This window comes from Aythya ferina, assembly GCF_964211825.1.
Source record: "Aythya ferina genome assembly, chromosome: 1".
Classification (NCBI taxonomy): domain Eukaryota; kingdom Metazoa; phylum Chordata; class Aves; order Anseriformes; family Anatidae; genus Aythya; species Aythya ferina.
In genome coordinates, this window is record NC_140296.1 from 57,037,161 (window position 1) to 57,056,861 (window position 19,701).

The window sequence follows — 19,701 nt, forward strand, 5'->3', positions numbered from 1 at the left end:
CATAGTGTGGGAATATGGTGGCAAAAAAATGCCTTTATTCGTTAGAAAACTAATTTCACTCACAGAAAAAAAAAAATATATATATATTATGGTAGCGCACAATGTTTAATTTCTGGATTTTTTATACAAATCTAAATCAGTGGTTGCAGAAAATAAGATAATTTTCAGCTCATTGTAACAGTCCCAGTTTCTTGATTCCAACAGATCAGAGGTTAGTCACTTACCTCAATTTACCTAGGTCTGCAAATCTGCATAATCTGGATATTCTGGCAATCACCTTATTTTATGTGTCCTGATAAACTCCAATTAACATCGAGTAACATTTCTGATCAAATAAAATGCTACTTAGAACATAAAAAGCTGATTGCCAAAGAAGTAAATGAATTCTGTGAGAGTCTGATTGATAACAAAACCTATCACTGTTCACTGTACCATCATAAAAGACATCCCTGACTTCTGCTAAATCTCTGATAAGACAGAGTGTTACTTGGCCACCTGAGTACTAATGGAACTTTGTGTTTCAGGAGACTATGATTTAGCCTGTATTTTTTCTGAGCAGATGTACCTAAGCGTAGCTGTGGAAAACATTTCACCATGAAGACGATCTTAAATGAGAGGATCAGAACCAAAATTTAATTAAGCAATCTCTTGAAACACGTCTGAATTCTTCACTGAGCTGACCGAACGATGAGGTTGGACACCATGAGACTGGGAAACCTTCTGTCCATGACAGTGATAGCTACTGTTTTGACTCTATTGACAGCAATGATTACAAAGAGAAGTTTGATTTCATTCAATTAAAACATTCCTATTCCTAAAATTCACATTCATCTGATTTTGTTAAATTCCATGGATTCTATGCTTTAACACCCTGTCTTTGCTTGCATATCACATTTTTATGTTTTAACAAGTCAAAGAGATATCCTGGCCCTAATTTTTACTTTCAGTCACCCCTGAAGTAGAGCTGTCCTTTATATTAATGTTTCTAGATTTGAGATAAAGAAGTAATATGTATGTACTAACTGTAAAAGAACGGTATTCACAGTTTTATAAAAATGTCCCTTTTGGTTCACACAATCCGTAGCTTTTTTAATGTGTAGAATGTCTGTGATATTTACCATTAATATTTTTCATCTCTTCAATGACTTTCAAAGAAATCAGAATTTTTAAATTCTAAAATATTAGGTCTTTTTAAAACATGTTACAATTTGGTGGGCATCTGCTAACATATTTCCTTTGTTATTTCTACAAAAATATTCATGTGGGTAAGTCACATCTATTAATTCACAGAATTTACATTACTTTAAAATCTTTAAAATGTGAGATTTACACATAAAGTTTGCACAAAAAAGAATCTTTAAATATGAAAACATGCATATCTAGGAAGACAATACTTTTTTAAAAACAATATTCAAATATTCTTGTATTTATTACAACAAATTTTCATGACTGAAATCCACCTTAAAAATTATTTGCTCATAAAACCTTAATAGGTTATGCATAAATCAAAACAGTGAGTGACCATACTTTCTTTTTAAACTATTTGAATAACTTACTTGACTAAGTAATCAACACCTATCTTCTAATGTCATCAAAATATTTAGCTGGAGGCCAGGCATTATTCCTGAAAGTTATTCTCTAGTCTCTATTTCAAATCTATCTGAAATAGATTTAATAGTGTGTACACGGTATTTTCCTGAAGTTTCATATTATTTGACAGAGATTTCTAACATAGACCTTCATCCTTCAGTTTAGAACATAATTTAGAATACAAGTATCAAAGTATATTGTAAACAACAACAACAACAACAACAACAAAACAAACAAAACACAAAAACAAAAACAAACAAAAAAAAACTGTTTTGGTCTAATTCTTACAAACCATTACAAGCTGGTTTGATGTTTGTGCATATATTTTATTAATGTTGGCTGGCCGCATTATAGAAGACTATCCTAGAATTTTGTATTTTAGAAGACCTCAGTTAGTAAGAAATTATGTCCTGTATTTCATTTTTCAGAGGTGAATTTCTACGGTAAAGACAGACATGTTATTAGCATCTGTTTAAAATTATGACAAGTAGAAATAGCCTATTATCCCCCAAACTATAATATGAATATCATCTCAAGCCCTTCAGTCATTTCTTCCCAAGTATTGCCTATATACAGAATACAATCCATTAGACTGCACCTTTATGCCCATTTTAATTCTTCTAAAAGAGTCAATCTAGTGTAACACCAATTAGAAGCAAATACTGTATAATAGTGGTAATAAATATCTATATGCTCTTTTGAAAAAAAAAAAAAAAAAAGCACCTCAGATCCTATAGCATATATTTCCTATACTATCATCTTCTGGTTTCTTTAATGTCTGTATTTCATGCCCCTTGCCTAAATGCATGTCAGTGTATATTTTCTTTGTAAGTGGTGGATATCAATATGAGCAGTGCCTTTGTAATTCAGAAAGTCCCCTGACTGAATCAATTGTCTTGTCAAACAGAACAAGCAACAACCATTACTCACAAGGTATAGGCAGCCCTAAATTTAAATAGACTTTGCTAGCACACTAAGAATTATTCAGGAGGAAACAAGAGTAATAAAAGGCACAATGTCACAGCAACATTTCAGTTTAACTTTCCTTTTGGGGTAATAAAGCACTTTGATGGATGTATCACTTTATTTTGCCACTTAGTTCACATAGGTAAAGAGAAACTTTTTACAGAGGAAAGGCTAGATTTCTCAGAAACTACTTTCTTTTTCTAAAACCCCCTGGGAATCAGAGGAAGGAAATTTAAAACTTCTCCTCAGAAGGTGTTAATTAGACATGACTTAATATTTTCAAAAATCTTCTTAGCTCAGCTATACTCACATTGTTATTAATTGAGACTTAAGTGGGTAGTACCTACCTTCTCCATAAATTAGATTTCTCTCTGGACTAAAATTTTGCATTAGTCAAGGTTCAAAAGTTTGTTAGCATTTCAAACCCAAGGGCCTTTACAGCAATCCTGATTGATGGTAAAATTCAGTAGAATCACATAGCAGTGCATGATTCTTTAACCTAAAATTACTAGAAGTGTTCAAGACCAAGTGGGAGGTGTTCAAGTCTGGTAGGAGGTGTCCCTGCCCATGGCAGAGGAGTTGGAACTAGATGATCTTTAAGGTCCCTTCCAAACCAAACCATTCTGTGATTCTATGAAAAGTATTGAGTGCACTTAAATTAGAACCACAGTTCATAAACAAATTCCCTTTTATAAAGACGTTTCATATACAAATATCTTTAACAAATGTTAATAGGCTTTTAAACAGTGCCGTATTTTACTTTGATTGCTACTATCTTTGTAAGTCCATGGATCATTACTTTCTTGGTAGAATTACAATACTAACAATAGAACCAACATTTTCCTTAGAATCAATAACCCCAAGAGCGAGTCAAATAATTCACTAAAAATGGATTATTCATTGATTAGCATTCAAAGAAACACTCGGATAGCATGTTCAAAAAGTTCTAATTTGACAGTTGAAACAAGTTAAGGCTAATCCTATTCTATTACCGTTTTATGAAGTTTACTGTACATAATACAAGCCCAAATTGTTCTCCTACAGTTAGGCTCTACTCACATTAATAGCATAGGCAGCAGGTCTGGTGAAGTCATCCTTTCCCTTTAATCAGCACTTCTAAGACCACATCCACAACTCCAGTTTTGAGCTAAGTCCAGGTTTGGGCTCCCCAGTGCAAGAAACACAGAAAGGAAATTGTGCTAATCCAGCAGAGGACCACCAAAGAGGTTGGGGAGCTGGAGCACATGATGCAGGAGTAGAGGGTGAAAGACACTGTTCAGACTTCAAAAGAGAAGGTGAGTGGGAGACCTTGCTGCTGTCCACAGCTGCATCATCAAAATACAAAGATGGACCCAAACTCTTCTTGGAGGTACAAAATGGTAACACAAGAAGCAATACAGCAAGTTGAAACTCAGAAAATTCTGGTTAGTTATCAGGAAAAAATATTTCTTGCATGAGGATGATCAAATCTGGAGCAGACTGCCTAAAGAGCTTGTGGAAGCTCCATCCCTGGAGGAGTTTGAGATTCATGTGGACACAGCCGTGGGCAATGTCATCTAACTGGACCTGCTCTGGGCAGCAGGCTGGTCTAGATGACTTCTGGTAGCCATTGCCCATAGGTGCTTACTGTGACTGAAGCTGGTATTTCCATACACAAAGACTAAGAAATCAACTCTGTACAAAATTTACACTGCTGGCTGTCCCTTCCTCTCTCTGCTCTAGTATTCACATGCCCATTTCTTTGCAAAGCCTGTACCAGCTGTAATAATAACTCATTACTCTTGCACTGTTCAAATGCTCACAGTGGTCACTACCTCCCTATTTGTGAGCTTATGTGTCCTTGTACTCACCTGCTTAAAGGACATCTCTGGATAAGAGAGTACAGGTTGTGGCCAGAAGTACTACTTCACAACACCAGAAATACCACTTCACAAAGGATTGCTTTGGCTTTTAAACAACTTGAGAATATTCTCTTAGAATCATCTTATTTCAGTAATTTCCTAAATACTAACATTAATGTCGCTTTAACTTTGGCTATTAATATTCATTATATATGATGATATAACAGCCTAGTTTGTCAGTTATCATATATATAGTTATAAGTTTTAATATAGTTATTATAAAATGCCACCCACTAACTAAGAATGAAGTGGAACCCAAGATGTCTCTAGAGTCATCAAGACATTTCAGTAGTGAAAGGGAAAGATAACACTGATTATCTACTCTGTGCAGTAGTTACAAAATTATATTGTTGATAAGCACCACAGATGTTTTTTTCTATATGTAAGCCAAATTCATATTTTTTCACTAAAGACTGGAAACAATCAGCAAAGTAATACTGCATAATGATGACCACTGAAAAACTCTGCAGGTTGATATTCTATTGTATCATATTTACTAATAAAAGTTAGTCCAATATCAACAGTAAACATATGACAAGAGAAATATTTGTTTACCGGTGTTCTTTATATTAAGGAAAAAAATGTGGAAAAGCAAGATAGCTTTTTCATTCAGCTCACTGTTAAAACATATTTTCTTCTTTAAACAAAGTAACCACACAACAAAACATTCAGGCTTGCGAAATTAAAATCAGTCATATATCCAAATATGCATCTCCAGACATTTACAAAAGATCCTTATTAATGTATATGCAGTTCATTTTGCTTTTCGTTTTTTTTATAATAATACAGTGAAAATGTATGTTTCTGAACATACATGAACATACATGAACACACATTCTGAACTGAATGTGAAACATTCCTTAGAAGGAAAACATTATTATGAATGTTGGTAATAAATTTAGGGGGGATTAAATAGGTAGCAAAGCTGCATCTTTCTCATCCTGTCTTTTCTGTTTATATGCCATGGCATTGCCTGCCATTAAAAACAATCATAAAAAGAAAAGTAAGAAGTTAACAAAGATCAAATGTCACTAGAACATATTCAGATCCATTTTCTTGAGCAAATGTAGAATATTTTTAAAATGCTTACCTTAACTATGCCACGGATATGCATTTTTGCTATCATCTCTGCAGTATAAAGGAACATCAATAGAGTATCAAGAGCAAATGTCACATACTGGAGAGGAGGATAATGCTCGAAGGTCTTTGGAGTGTTCATACAAACAGAAATAACACTGATTATGGCACAGATTCGTAGTAATGAGTGTACCCACTGGAAAAAAAAACACAACAACAACACAAGAAAACCAAGACATTGCAAGATTGTTTTAATTTTCAAAAACAGCTCAAATATTTAGCCTTCGTAACTTGTACGGGCACTTTTTGTAAACACTCTTTTGCAGTTTTCTTTTACATAATAATCCATGTATTTAAGGTCTTCATCTCAAAAATAAGCTCTCATGATTTTATGAAACAAAAAATAAATTATTCGTTAATTTGGGAGGTTGCATAATTCATAAACCAAGTTTCAAGAGCCAGGAAACTGAGAGTCAGGATACTATCCTTCCTACTTTGCAGTTTTTGCAGTCCAATTTATTTTCAAATGACAACTTGTTGTATTTTATATTTTATGCAGACAATAAGTAGAATTAGTTGATGTTATAAATTGGGGGAATATATTAAATGAAAATATCTGTGGAAAAAAAAAATTCACATTTAGATGAACTGATTTTTCATTTACTTATTTTATATTTAACTTTTTTTTTTTTTTTAGTTCACAATTCAAAAAATGAAGAGAGGCACGGGGATTAAAATCATCCTTCCATTTATGAAATGAATAAATATAAAAAGACTATGTCAAAGAAAGCTACTTCTTAATATCAGGATTCCCTTTTGTTCCAAAGAAGTTTTGTTGCTGTAAGAGAACAGTTCATTTCTATGACTATTTAGGTCTCAATCTCAAAACAGTCTTTATTAATAAGGCTATATTCAGTGCCAGGCACAGTGGGAGGTCTAATGAGAAGGTAGAATGTATCAGTACCTGGGTTTAGCATTGGATTTTTTTCTCTTTTATATCAAAACACCACTGAAACATCTTTAAAGCCAGACAAGTGTAATGAATCAGAGCTGATAAGGTCATGTCTATTGTAAAAAAAAAAAAAAAAAAATTCAGCAAGCAAAAAAAAATAAAATTCATCAAACAAAAAAAAATTATACACTCATTTACACCAACTCGAACATTTCAATATGAAGAAGCCGTAAGAAAACCCACCTGTTTTAACACTCACCATATGCTCACCTAAATGTAATGAAATTTGACCTAAACTGAATAGCTCTACTGTTTCTCAGCCCAAATTAATAATTTGGAAGTGGAAGGCATGTGATGTATTGTTTCTTATGTCCCTTTTATACCCGCCTTGTTTCAAACCTTGTTTAAACTGAAAAGAAATAACATCAGTAGTAAAGTGTGGCTTATAGATAAATGTGTTGTCTGCCATAGTTAAATGTTAATATTATACTTGCTAAGCAATATGCAACTATTATACCAGCATGACAAGAAAAAAAATGATTCCATCCAAAAGCTGAATGCTGTGCACTGAGAAACATATGTAAATAACTCAGCGTATCTTTCTGCAATGACATTTTGAGCTAATTACAACATTCAATAAGAACATTCTATTTTAAATTATTTAGCATGAATAATTAATTCATGGGTGTTGTCTTGTAAATGATTTAGGTGTTAAAACTCAGAAGCGAATCTTAGAGATCTGGGATTCATACTGCAAATGAGATGATAGTTGAATTAAACGAATGCCATGCCAATAACATGTATTAATTTATTTCAGAATATTTGACTTTTTGCTTTCACAAAGTAAAGAATTCTGCTCTCCTTTGAGAGAAGAACAAAAATGCCTTCTCTACAAAACCATGAATCATTCAAAACACAGGAATCCCGGATGCTCACTGACAGCTGAATATGTGATTTAATCATAACAACCATCTTTACGTGGTAAAGGTATCTTCTTAATACAGCACATTCTGTTAATAACTCTGTTCCCAATGAAACAATCTCCAGTTTCAAGTTGACAGACACTTCTTCACCTATCTATTGCTTTAGGGCACATTGTAGGTGAAATGATACTAGAAAAATATGAGCTGAACTTGAAACTAAACAACCAAAATACACTTTTATGTTCATAAGGGATGTAAAAAGGGAGATTTGAAAGTAAAAACTTTCAAGTCAAAATGAAACTGCTGGCCAGTGCTTTAGCAATGAAGTGCTCTTTTTGACATTCTCTTCAAAAGTTCACTTTACAAACTTCTAATTTCAATAAACGTTAGGAAACAGATACATTGAAAGGATAGCTACTTAATAAAAAAGCAGTCAGTAGATGAATGTTGAAAAACACTGCTTGATCATCCCCATCACTTTGTAACAACCAAAAACCACCTTTGTATTTAGTTTTGGACTTTTTGTTAGAAATGAACTGGTAGATCAGCAACTACAGCTTGGTATTTGTCTCTGACAAACACCTATTTCATAACCATTCTTAGAAGTCATATTTCAACATCAGAAATTACATTTAACTTACAATTAGCGACTACAGGAAGAGATACGTACTGGTTTGTTAATCCACAGAATATCTGCATTGTCTGACAAAGATTCATCAGGACCAAAATCTGTAACTGGTTGGGCTTCCACCCTTGAACTCTGTTTTCTCTTTAGCATCCTGAAGTTAACTTTTGTTATCTATGATCATGAAACCACCTTGGGAGAAAAAAAAAAAAAAAAGAGAAAAGACATTAATTCACTGAAACCATTTTATAATGCCCTTTTGAACAGCTTTATAAATAACCTAAAGCATTCAGGGTTTATGGCAAAGGGACTTGGTATTTATTAACAGGATCTTCATTTTATTAAAAAGCCTTGCCTATATAAATCACTGACATGACTCTCAGTTTACAACAATTTACATAAAGGTATACAACCCAATTACTACAATTTAGCAGCACTGGCAGAAAATTTTGACCAATATGCGAAGGCAGCTATTGCTGTGAACTTAAACTGAAAGAAATCATTGGATGGATTTCCTGAAGCCATTTAATTTAATGGTGACATTTCAATTTATTATATTAGGCTAATATAAAGCCCAATAAGCCAAAGGCAAACAGGCAATGCCAAGTAGCCAACAGATTTTATTGTTCTTTACTGAAATTGGAAGTCTTTTTGCTACTTACTTCTACTATTAACATTCATTTTTTCTAATACCTTTCTTTAATGTCAGTAATTATCTATCCAACGGTGGGACAGTTGGTTTTCTCTGGGGCTTTTGTTGGCACATGGGAGCACAAAGGAAAATGTGCTGTTTCCCCAAGATTAGGTTGAGTTTCAACATTGCTGGCACAGAGGCTGAGCCTTCTGCACACCTCAGTACTCAAAGCAGCAACCACCAGATGCACTACGAGAGCTAAGGTGAGCTAAATATTAGCATCAACTTTCCCCCAAACACAGGGCAAGAGTCTCAGAATCAAAATAAATGCAAAGAGATGAATATGCGCAGGGAGTAACAGCACAGCAGGGAGCACTGGACTTGCACAAGAACTGTCTTTCATGAAATGCAGTCTCTTAGGGATGCTTTTTTTTCAGGAAGGTGAGGGGGAAGGAGAAAGCAGGATCTTGGGCCTTGTCATGAACCTTTACCCTGGACCAAGTCTGGTTCATAGGTGATACTATATTTCCAAAAAGTTTGTCAAAACTAGTACAAAATACTTGAAAGCTACAAGTTGACCATCAGGTATCTCAAGGCATGGTGATGACTGCAGCATGAGTGACAGAAAGACTGTCCTTGGAAGAAGCAGGAGGTTCAAGAGTATGGAAGTGCCCAGGTGCTTTGTCTCAACTGGCCTTTCCACCACACCAGCCACTGCTTCAAGTCCACTCTGCACCTATTCATCCCTGTCTGTCTTTTCTTTAAGCTATCATGACAAACAACCTACTCATGCTATTCCAACTCCCTCAGAGTCTACTGCCACTCTATTTTCCCTCTTTCAGATTCAAGAGGTCAGCTCCTATCTCAGTAATTCCCTTGCTCTATTTTCAGAAGAGTGCTTTCTCCCATGGTGTCTCTCCATACGTAAAGGCCTCCTTTCAAGCTTCTGTGACGTTTTTGGATTATCCTCTTTCATATCTGTCAGTAAATTAAAACTCCTGAGCATGATGTTTGTGTCATCATCATGACTTGAATGCATGCACCTTTCTCCTATCTGCTGCCTAATATTTAAAAGCCAAGTCTGGACCATTGGTCTGAGTCTGGACAGACCCAAAAGCAATAGGGTTGAGGTCCTAGACTGGCAATCCCAGCTGAAGGAGCTGAAGTTATGCAGTATTTTAATTTTTTTTTTTTTAAAGAAACACAAATGATATAAAGGCACAAAATAAGGGGCAACTTCTGACACCTTTATTTGTGTTAGACAGTGAATCACAGCACCAAGTGGAAGTGGAACTGGTAAGGTAACACTAAATATACGCAAATATTGTAAAATGAACATTATAGATTAATATTCTAACAAATGAGGGGTTGCAAACATACCCATACAAGCCATATGCCCCTTCAACTCATGCTTGAGCTCCATGCTCCCACTTCCTTCCCATAAATGATTTCATCACTCAGTTCTCTTGATCAGTTTTTACTGCTTTCTCCTATTTATTTCCAAGCCTAATGTACCGACCCATTTTCTCTATTTGGACCAAATCATAACTAGAAACTCTCAAAGCCTTGGAGCTGTTGGTATTTTTTTGAGGTCACGAAGATTTAAAATGGCTACATTTAGTAAAGTGATAAGTTTACTGCAATTTCTTGGGAGCTGCATTTTTTGAGACCTTGGAAAACAAAATCTAAAATGTTTCCTGCACATATGTTCGTTTGTAAACTGGTACTCAAAAGCTATTCAATCAATAAAATATTAATTTTATGCTTCCATTTTCTGCATTTCCTAATAAACTCTTAAGAAAATACACAAAAATAAATAGAGGTTGAATAAGGTAAGTACAAACAATAAGAGAATTATGAAAAAAGTCTCAGAAGTCTCAGGATATGAAACATAGACAAGCCACTACTGTTTGTTGTTGTTGTTTTTTTGTTTGTTTCTTTCTTTGTTTTTGGTTTAAGATGACACTTTAACAAGCTTTTGGGGTAGAGAGTAGACAATTACCAAATAATTGCTTATTTATACATCTGATAGGTGGGAAGGTGAGCCATATCCTTCCAATGAAATTCACATCTACCCTTCTATCCAGTGACACCAACTTTTTTATTTTTGGAATTGATATGGACACATGAACTTTAGCTGTTAATAATGGATTCAGTTCACATTCCTAAGTGTTGCAACTAAAGAGATCAGAATTCTTCCTTTTATGCAGTAGCCTTGAATGAATTGCCATACATATAAATCTAACAGAAGAGAATAAACATTTATGGAATACAAGAACCACCTTGTTTATTTATCTACTTGAAATGCACAGAAATGCCCATGAAACAAACAGACAAACACACCACAATAAAGACCACAAGTCAAGAATCTTCTGAAAATGGTCTTTAGCAAGATTATTATTCAAAAGTATAATAAGGTTGCTCTGAAGCTTTTATGCATTTTGTTGTTGTTGTTGTTGTTGTTGTTCACACTGCTTACATTTTTCCAGGGAACCCACAGCTTTACATGTGTCTGTTACAGCAGAACACAAGGCCTGGTGCTTTGCACTCTGGTCCATATACTTGAAGAAGTTTAACGTGTGGCCTACAACCCCTTTTGCACCTTTTTTTTAAGAGGGAACTAGCTGAAAGACGAACGGGAGGAAGGGAGCTGTGCAGGCACTCCTTGCAGCATGTGACGTGCAGGGAGCACCACACCAAGCTGTGCTAATGGGGAGGCTGCAGTCCTCCCTAACCCTGACTATAAATCCACCCCTGCAGTTCCCACATTGATTCCGACATACATCGTTAGGTCTTTCTTTGATCACAACCTGTTATTAACATGAAAGGCTTAATGCATTCCCTAGGATATATTTCTAGCTCCAGAGTTTTTAAGAAATACTGGGTGCGGGACAAAGACAGGTTTTGAGACAAGAAAATACCATGGAGTTTTAAGGGCTACACCCACATCACTTTTCTTTGGAGCATTTTCTTTACAATAGCAATGAAAATCTATAGCACAGGTGTCAACCTACTCAGGCAGGAAAGTAGCCTCTTTGCTTTTAAAACTCTCCCCTATTTTAAGATGTAAAAAAAAAAATAAAAAAATACAGGAAGAAAACAGAATATGAATCATGCACTGTGCCCCTTCTGATCCATTTTTTGGTCAGCCTGCTCTCCCTCTCTTCCTCTGAACTTCAACATGTTCAACAACTACTACACTATCTCAGAACTAAACTTTTAGACAATAAACTAGATCACTACAATATCAGCATCACAATACATTTTCAGCTTATGGTTAAATGTGAGTATTGTTCAAGCACAATAACTGGTAAACTCAAGTCCCACTGTGTACTTAAGGGAAAGAAAAAGTCTGAAGAAAGTCTAATCCCAGTTTGTGAGATCTAGAATAGACACACTAGCCATTACGACACTTCTGCTAATGGAAGTTTGCACTTCCTACAAAAATCAAAAGACAAATTAAAAAAAAAAAAAAAAGAAGTAGCTGATCCTACACAACATCAAAACCTGAGAAATCTGTGTGTTGTCTGTAAAAAAAAAAGAAAAAAAGAAAAAAGAAATTCACTGCATACAGCATATTCTGCTCAAGCATTCTCTATTACAAACTCAAGAAAATGTGCTTATAAATTCTGGTAGATTAAGAAAGCAGTAGAAAAATGACTTTACCAAAAAAAAAATAAAATAAAGAGAAAAATAAAGTAGATATACCCATCTAAGTTTTATGGAGAGAGTTCAAAAATTAGACAAATCCTTTGCATCAGCTATGTCTGGTTTCCAACATATTTCTGTCTCAGTCTGTTGACTTTGTCACCTGAGATTGTGTGAGCACTGACTGAAGGTCCTCCCATGGCTGGCCACCTACAAGAACTCCCTTCAATGCAAATTCTCTCTTGTCTGAAAATGTCAGCTCCAATTCCAACTCTTCCCAGAGCTGGGACACACGAAGCGACTCCTAAAATTGTTAGAAAATTATTAGCTTTGAACTTTTTACTGTCTATAAAATCTAAAGCCTGCCAAATATATAATGAGTGGCAGAGGGAGGGCATTGACACACATTCAAATAGCATGATGATGTTAAGGAAGAAATTGCTCTTCACTGTACTACAGTTATAGGAAAAATATAAATTCTCCTTCTTTTATCTCAATAGCCTTTTTCCTTTCCCTCTTAGCAAACTGTCCCTGTTGCTGTACCAACTTTTACTTCCATCCCTCCTTTTTGGTGTATTTACATGTGCAAGGTATTTCAGGATTTGCTTTCATGTACCAGAACATTTGAAGTGAGCAAATTATAGACATGATAGTACAGATATATTTAAGTTTATAAGGGTAAACACAGGATTCCAATTGATACAATCACATGGCACATACCACTATGGATGTTATTAACTCATAACTAGTTTCAAAGAAAAGCTTATGTCAATAATTTTTCTCTTCATGTTGTATTGTTATTTCATCTGATAAAATGCCCTAAAAGATCTCCCTTACTAATTTAAATACAACTTACACCTAATAGCTGATCAAACTTCAGTACTTATTAAAAACAAACAGCATTTTTCACAAAGAAGGTCTACTGAAAGAAATACCCTAGTAAGTAGTTGCATTCACAATTTCAAATCATCTGGATACAAGTAGGAAAGAACAGCTGGTGACAGCTTGTTTATACTAACAGGACCCCTGGCCAAAAAGATCATACTGGGGTTCAACAGCCAGGGAAAGCTTAATGTTTGCTGATGGCCACCAGTGTTCAGAGCATCTAGTGTGAAAACAGACAGGTGTCCAGGCTTTAGTTCTTTGCTCCCAACATGTCTCGTATTATTTGCAGCTAAGGACAGTGTCACACCATATTTACTTCTTATGAAGTTCTTCCTCTCAGACCTAGTGAAAATGATTCAGGCCTAATCAGCAGGCAGAATCAAGTATCAAATTGCATGTAAAGGCAGAGCTCTCATGAACAAGATATACAGACTACCACTACTACCACACAATGTCATGGGACAAATCCGTTTAAGCCTTTCCACAACCACAAGACACAAGTTTGAAGAACCTATGCATGCTCACAGTATTGTGATAAAGACAGATAATGAACTTCATATCTTTATACAAAGTTTGGTGTTTTAACATTTTTCAATTAAGAAATTGCATTAAAAACAAACAAATAGGCAGGCCACCTACCTATCACTTGCTACATTATGACTAATCTACTGCAATGTTGTCTATATGAAAATCCTTAAAAGCTGACGAAGAAATGCATCAATGAGCTTAGTAAGAACCATGCTAGAAAAACTACAAGAACAATATTCTGGGATTAGCTTTTGTGGTCTACTCATCGCGAAGTGGCAACTGTAGCCCCCAGTGAAAGCAAGAGAAGACCAATCTTCAAGAGGATTCAGTGAGCAACCCACCCTTTTTAAAAGATCCCACATTCTTTAACCTCCCATGAATGCTTCAGGAGATACAGTTTGCAGGATTTTAAAGCAAGGGTTGAGGGCACCCTTCCCAGAAAGACGAAGGGGTGGAAAGGAGCTTCTCTGTAGGCAGATGGCTGGCAGCATGCCTGCTTAAGTGATTATTTTAATGTTGCTGGGATTTTGTTGTACTACTAATTACACACTACAGTGCCTAGAACCTTGTATACACATTTTTTTCAGAGTTTAAATTGATACATTAAAAAATAAAATAAACAGTGATTATTTACTTTTAGCCTTGTTACAATTTTACTAAAGTAATTATTTAAAAAAAATGAATATTCTAGATGCTTTTCCTTTTCCAAATTCTTCTGTTTATATATACTACTTTAAGAATTTCCAGAGAAACTGTTAATACCCATGTATTTTAAGCTGGAAATCCTTAAAACACAATCAGGACTCTTCCTTCTCATCTTCTTTTCTTAAAAAAAAAAAAAAAAAGAAAAAAAAAAAAAGTTGCCCTGTGATACAGACTCTCATTGTTGCAGGACAGTTCCCACAAGTTGCAGCCACAACCTTTGGTATTGTACTGCTATCTCCATAAACACAACACTGAATGTAATGGCCAAGAACAAAAGGCCAAACTTTGGGAAAGTTTTTTGGGAAAAATTATACTGGAAAACTGAGAACATAGAATCACAGACTGACTCAGAAGGTCTTTAGTTCAATCTCCTGCCCAAGGGTGCTCGAGTCAGATGTCAGACAAGCCTACAGTTTACTCAGGTTACTCCAGTCTGGTCCTGAAAACCACCAAGAACGGAGATTGTACAATTTCTCTGGGCATCTTGTTCCACTGCCTGAGTATTCTCACAGTAGGGAAAAATATCAGGGATGAAAGACGAAAAGATCATAGAAAATAAAGGAAAACAAAAAGAAACAAGTAGTAACAATGCAATTTGCAAGCATCGTCTAGAGGTAGTATCATCAAAAATAAGACATTTACTAGTACTTAACCTGATACATGGAACTTCAAATGGAGGTTCAAATAAAACGAAGAACAGAAAAAGACTGAAAAGGAATTAAAATGTGATTTGACATATAACTGGCATATTTGGCTGATTTTGCTTTTTACTTCAAAAAAAGATTTCATGCTCAAAATCTACAGGAAAACCAAGTAATTCTCCAGCCATGGAAGTACTGAATTAGTAACACAGTAAAAATAAGTTTATTTCATGAATGTGAACACTTCTCTTTTTCTCATAAACATGGATAAAATTTTGTTTTCAACAGCCTGAATACCATGAGGGGAGGAAAACCCCAAAGCCCGGAATCCAATAATAGTTCTAGCTCATCATGACACTTCTTAAGAAGAGATTCTTACCCTGGAAAATCAGTGACTTTGCACCTCTTCCAGAATTTGGTCCAGTAGCCCATTATTACTGCCTGTAACACAGCTTGATACTACTTTCTCGTGGAGAAAGTTTCAGGCTCGAGATCTACGTGGCTCATGATCTGGGTCTGGATGAATGCCACATGGTGTCTACGGTAACAGCAATGCCCAAAAGGTGGAAGTCAAAGCAGAGTTTGTATGTTAGAAGGTTGTATATCCAGGAAACGTATATCAAATGGGAACAATCTGTTGTGGACCACATTTCAGATTAACAAAAAAAAGACACGCCAAACAAAAAGACTATGGATCTACATTACTACATAACAAATGACATGGTAATTGTTATGGCTTTAATATTTCATTTCAGAACACAGCACCCAGCTAAAACAGTTAAGGAAATGATTCCCCTAGCTGTTCCTAAATGTTCCCAGAGGTATACTCATGAAGTTGCAGAAAGCCGGAGTCTTCTAGCAGCCTGAGAGATCAGCTCAAAGTGGTATTTGTTTTCTCCCTCCATTGAAGTTTCTTGTGATTTATACAGTAAAAATTAGTCCATTTTTAATAGGTATTCTTTTTTTTTTTTGGTCACATAGGGGGCAGGTGGGATGAGGCTGCTGTAGAAGGAAATGAAAAGAGGGACAATGCAATGAACCAGGAAATTGAAGATGTGAAAGACAAAAGACTCAAACAGCATACACTTTGTATTTTCTCACTGTGAATATTTCCTATATATCAGTGACTCTGAACGCAAGGATGGGTAACTGAAGAAACCTCAGCTAACTTAAAAGCCACGCTCGTAGCTAAAGGCCACCAGAAAGCTCAGCTCTTCCTACAAACGCGCCTTTGACGTCAGGAGCACTCGAACAAAAAGACGTAGACAAAAATAATTAAAATAATAATAATAATAAGCAGGTCTCCATTCACATAACTACCCGAGGCCCTTGAAACTGCGCGTTAACCCCGGGGAGATTCCCTCGGGGTCAGCATCTCCCCCCGAAAACCACCCGCGGGGGGTCCCGGCCATCCTCCCGGCGTCCCCCCCAGCTCCCCCCGGATGGAGCCGCTCCGGGCACCGATCCCGGGCTCGTTTTGCCCAGGCCGAGGGCCGCTCCCCCGGCCCCGAGCCCGCCGCGGCCCCCGGGGCTCGGTGCCGGGGCCCTGTCGCCGCGGTCTTCCCGGGGTGCTCGGGGGAGGGGGGCCGGGGAGGGAGCGGGGAGGAGCCGGGGACCCCCTTACCGAGCCGGCCGCGCCCGCCGCCTCCCACCTACCGCCAGCATCCGCCTTCATGGCGCGGTCGGGAGGGGCCGGCCCCGGCCCCGGGGTGTCGCGGGGAGCGGAGGGGCCCCGGCGGCGGCCGCCCTCGGTCTCTCGGCAACAGCGGCGGCGGGTGGGGCGGCAAAAAAAAGGGATGGGAAGGGAAGGGAAGGGGGGGAATCGCCGCCGAGATCCAGGCGGGTGCCTCACATCGGCAGGTGCCGAGGGGAGAGGCGGCCGAGGCGGCCGGCGGTGTCCTCACGCAGAGCGAAGGCGCAGCCTGGAAGAGGGATGCAGCCCGCTGCCTCTCGGCCCCTCGCAGCTGTTCTGGCGTGGGGGGCTGGCTTTGTTCACCGAGCCCCGAGACGAATAACGGGTGAAGGAAGTACGAAGGAGGCCAGGATGCTTCCTAGGGGCTCAAACTAAGCAGTAGCTGGGCAAGAAGCAGCAGGAGAAAGCAGCACTATGGCATCCAAGTGTGTCTGTGCAGCAGCTCTGTAGGGCTTGGGATGTTGGCTTTGTGTTTCTTTTGCTTCTGTTTGTTTGCTTGGCATGGTCATCAAGTACTATGGCAGTTGTTTATTTTGGTAAGGAACCTTATGTGTCCATCTCAGAGCTCTCCTAGTAGGTGCGCACTTCTTTGTGACCACACAGTTTACAGCAATGGTCACATCAACTAGGTGGTCTTCTTCCTTGTCAGGTTACTGAAGATCCAAATAAAAGCTGGGTTTTGAGCTCCACAGTAAAATAAATTCACAAAGTAGCATCATCCATAAAGTAGCAAAGGGATACCTTAAATAAGTTCATAAGTACTTGGGAAACTGCCTCTATGTGTGAAGTCACCATGTTCCAATCTGTATTTTTATCTTCTTGGGCCAAAAAAAAAAAGCCTAAATTTCAGTATATTATTGTTTCGTTTTTACATGATTGTAGTTGGTGTGATATTAGACAAACTCATAGCTTCCTGGGGCCTGTAAAATTAGTGAAAGCAAAGAGGTAATCCTGCAAATACAGTTGTTGTGAAGATAGCATTAAAGACATGGAATAGGATTTTAAAAACAAAACCCCTAGCAAAATAACACAGAAAACAGAAGGAAAACATATGGCATAAATTGCATTAAGTCCCGTTAGATTATATCTATTTGATGTTTACAACAAAAAACTAATAAACCAGTTAGGGAGCTGGCCTCAGGATTATGGATGCAGCCCTGCTGGTGCTTATGTCCCGCATTAACAACATTAGCAATTCCAGTAAATTTAAGCACCTAATTTTAGTGTTCACAGAACTAGTGTCTTTAATAGCAAGCAGCCAGCTGATAACTAATAAAATAAAATAAATAAAAAAAAGCAGATCAATTTAGGAATAAATGTGTTTACAAATAATACTCTTCATATTTTGTCTCTTCCTCTATTATAGTTTATTAGTTGGAATAAGTTGCTAGGCAGCATTATGCTGGTGGTGAAAGCATCTTGTGAATGAAAAGTGACATTTTCAAAAAGTGAAGCATAGCAGCTATATCTAAGGAAAAGAAATCAGCATTTGCTAGCAGATGTGATTTTGTGCCGGAGCTTTTCTATGGACATACTGGCCTAGGAAAAATAATACGTGATAGAACAATTCAGGTTGGAAGGGACCCTTGGAAGCCACCTTGTCTGGCCAATCTGCTGAAAACAACTCAGCTATTAGATCACACCAGGAAACCAGTTGGGCCTTGAAAACCTCCCAAGACCAAGACTGCACAACCTTTATGGGCAACCTGTTCCAGCGCTTGACTGTCCTCATTGAGAAGAATTAATTTTCTTAACATCCAGTTGAACCCTCTTGTCTGCTGTCTTTCCTCCTCCCCTCATACATCTCAAAGAACCCAGCTCCATCCTCATGATACCATCCTCGTAGGCCCTGGCAGGCCGCTCTGAGGTATCCCCAAGGCCGTCCTTTCTCCAGGCTGAACAAACACTGCTCCTTCAGCCATGGGGCAAGTGCTCCAGTCCAAGCCCTCTTGGTGGCATGTAACTCACATTACCCCAGTGTATTAACATCTGGACTCAGAATTGGATGCAGTATTTTACATGCAGTTTAATGAGTGCCAACTAAAAGGGGATGTTTCCTGACATATAGTTTGTAGTACAGAATACAAATTTCCATACTTATTTCACACTTTAACCTGGGATCAGATTTGGTAACACAGCATTAAAGTTTGCCCTCCTTATCCATACGAAGCTTCTGTGAACTGCAGGCTGTTAACAGAGACCAATGCTTTCAGCAGAAGTTTGGTTTCTCTGGGTCATCTGTCTATAAGCATGACTTGCATCAGGTGGTGCTGCTGCTGGAAAAAGGGTTTAGTTCTTGATACCTTGACATGCTTGCTATGCATGAGGAAAAAATAGTAATATCTTTAATTTGAAGATTTGTGGAGGAAATGAAGGTCTACTGTTAGCTTGAAAAAGCCCTTTTTTGATTTGGTAATTCACCACCTTCATGACTGCCACAGAAAAAGCAATTACGAACATTTAAAAATTAAGTTACACATATTACTGTATGAGTATAAAGTGGAAAATGTAAATATTTATAAAGTTGCTGATCGAATTTTGCCATTTAAAATCCATGCTAACATTTAATATTTGGGGCTACAGCGTGGTTTTATTTTGATTTAGAAAGTTCTCATTGACTTAAAGGGCAAGCTAAAAATGTACATATAAGGACTGAATTTGAGGGTTAAGTAGAAGATATAACTTTACTGTAATGTGAAATACATCAAAAGGAAAGATATATCTTAGTAAGTATTTACTTTTATTCTCTCTAAATCTAGAATAGAAAAAGGAATTTTCTTATTCCTTCCTCAAACTTCAACACAGTTGAATCTGGCCATGAGGAAACTTCCATTTAAAATGGAATTGTAGAAGATTCCAGAAGACTGATATTGAGAATTCAAGGTGACAGTTCTCAGCCTTACCTATCACTTTATTAATTTCTGTAACATGAT

General features: G+C 37.1%; 1 protein-coding gene across 2 annotated transcripts in view; it reads right to left on the bottom strand.

The window, feature by feature from the left end:
* Nucleotides 1–16,802, bottom strand: part of NALCN (sodium leak channel, non-selective) — a 231,534-nt gene extending 214,732 nt beyond the window's left edge. For both annotated transcript variants that reach the window (XM_084498001.1, XM_084498000.1), the window contains exons 1-3: nt 16,732–16,802; nt 8,080–8,226; nt 5,548–5,730 (exon numbers count right to left, since the gene is read on the bottom strand). In XM_084498001.1, coding sequence (XP_084354127.1) covers nt 5,548–5,730; nt 8,080–8,187 — 291 coding nt within the window. In that variant the 5' untranslated portion in view covers nt 8,188–8,226; nt 16,732–16,802. The remainder of the gene's footprint in view (nt 1–5,547; nt 5,731–8,079; nt 8,227–16,731) is intronic.
* Nucleotides 16,803–19,701: the final 2,899 nt, after the last annotated feature.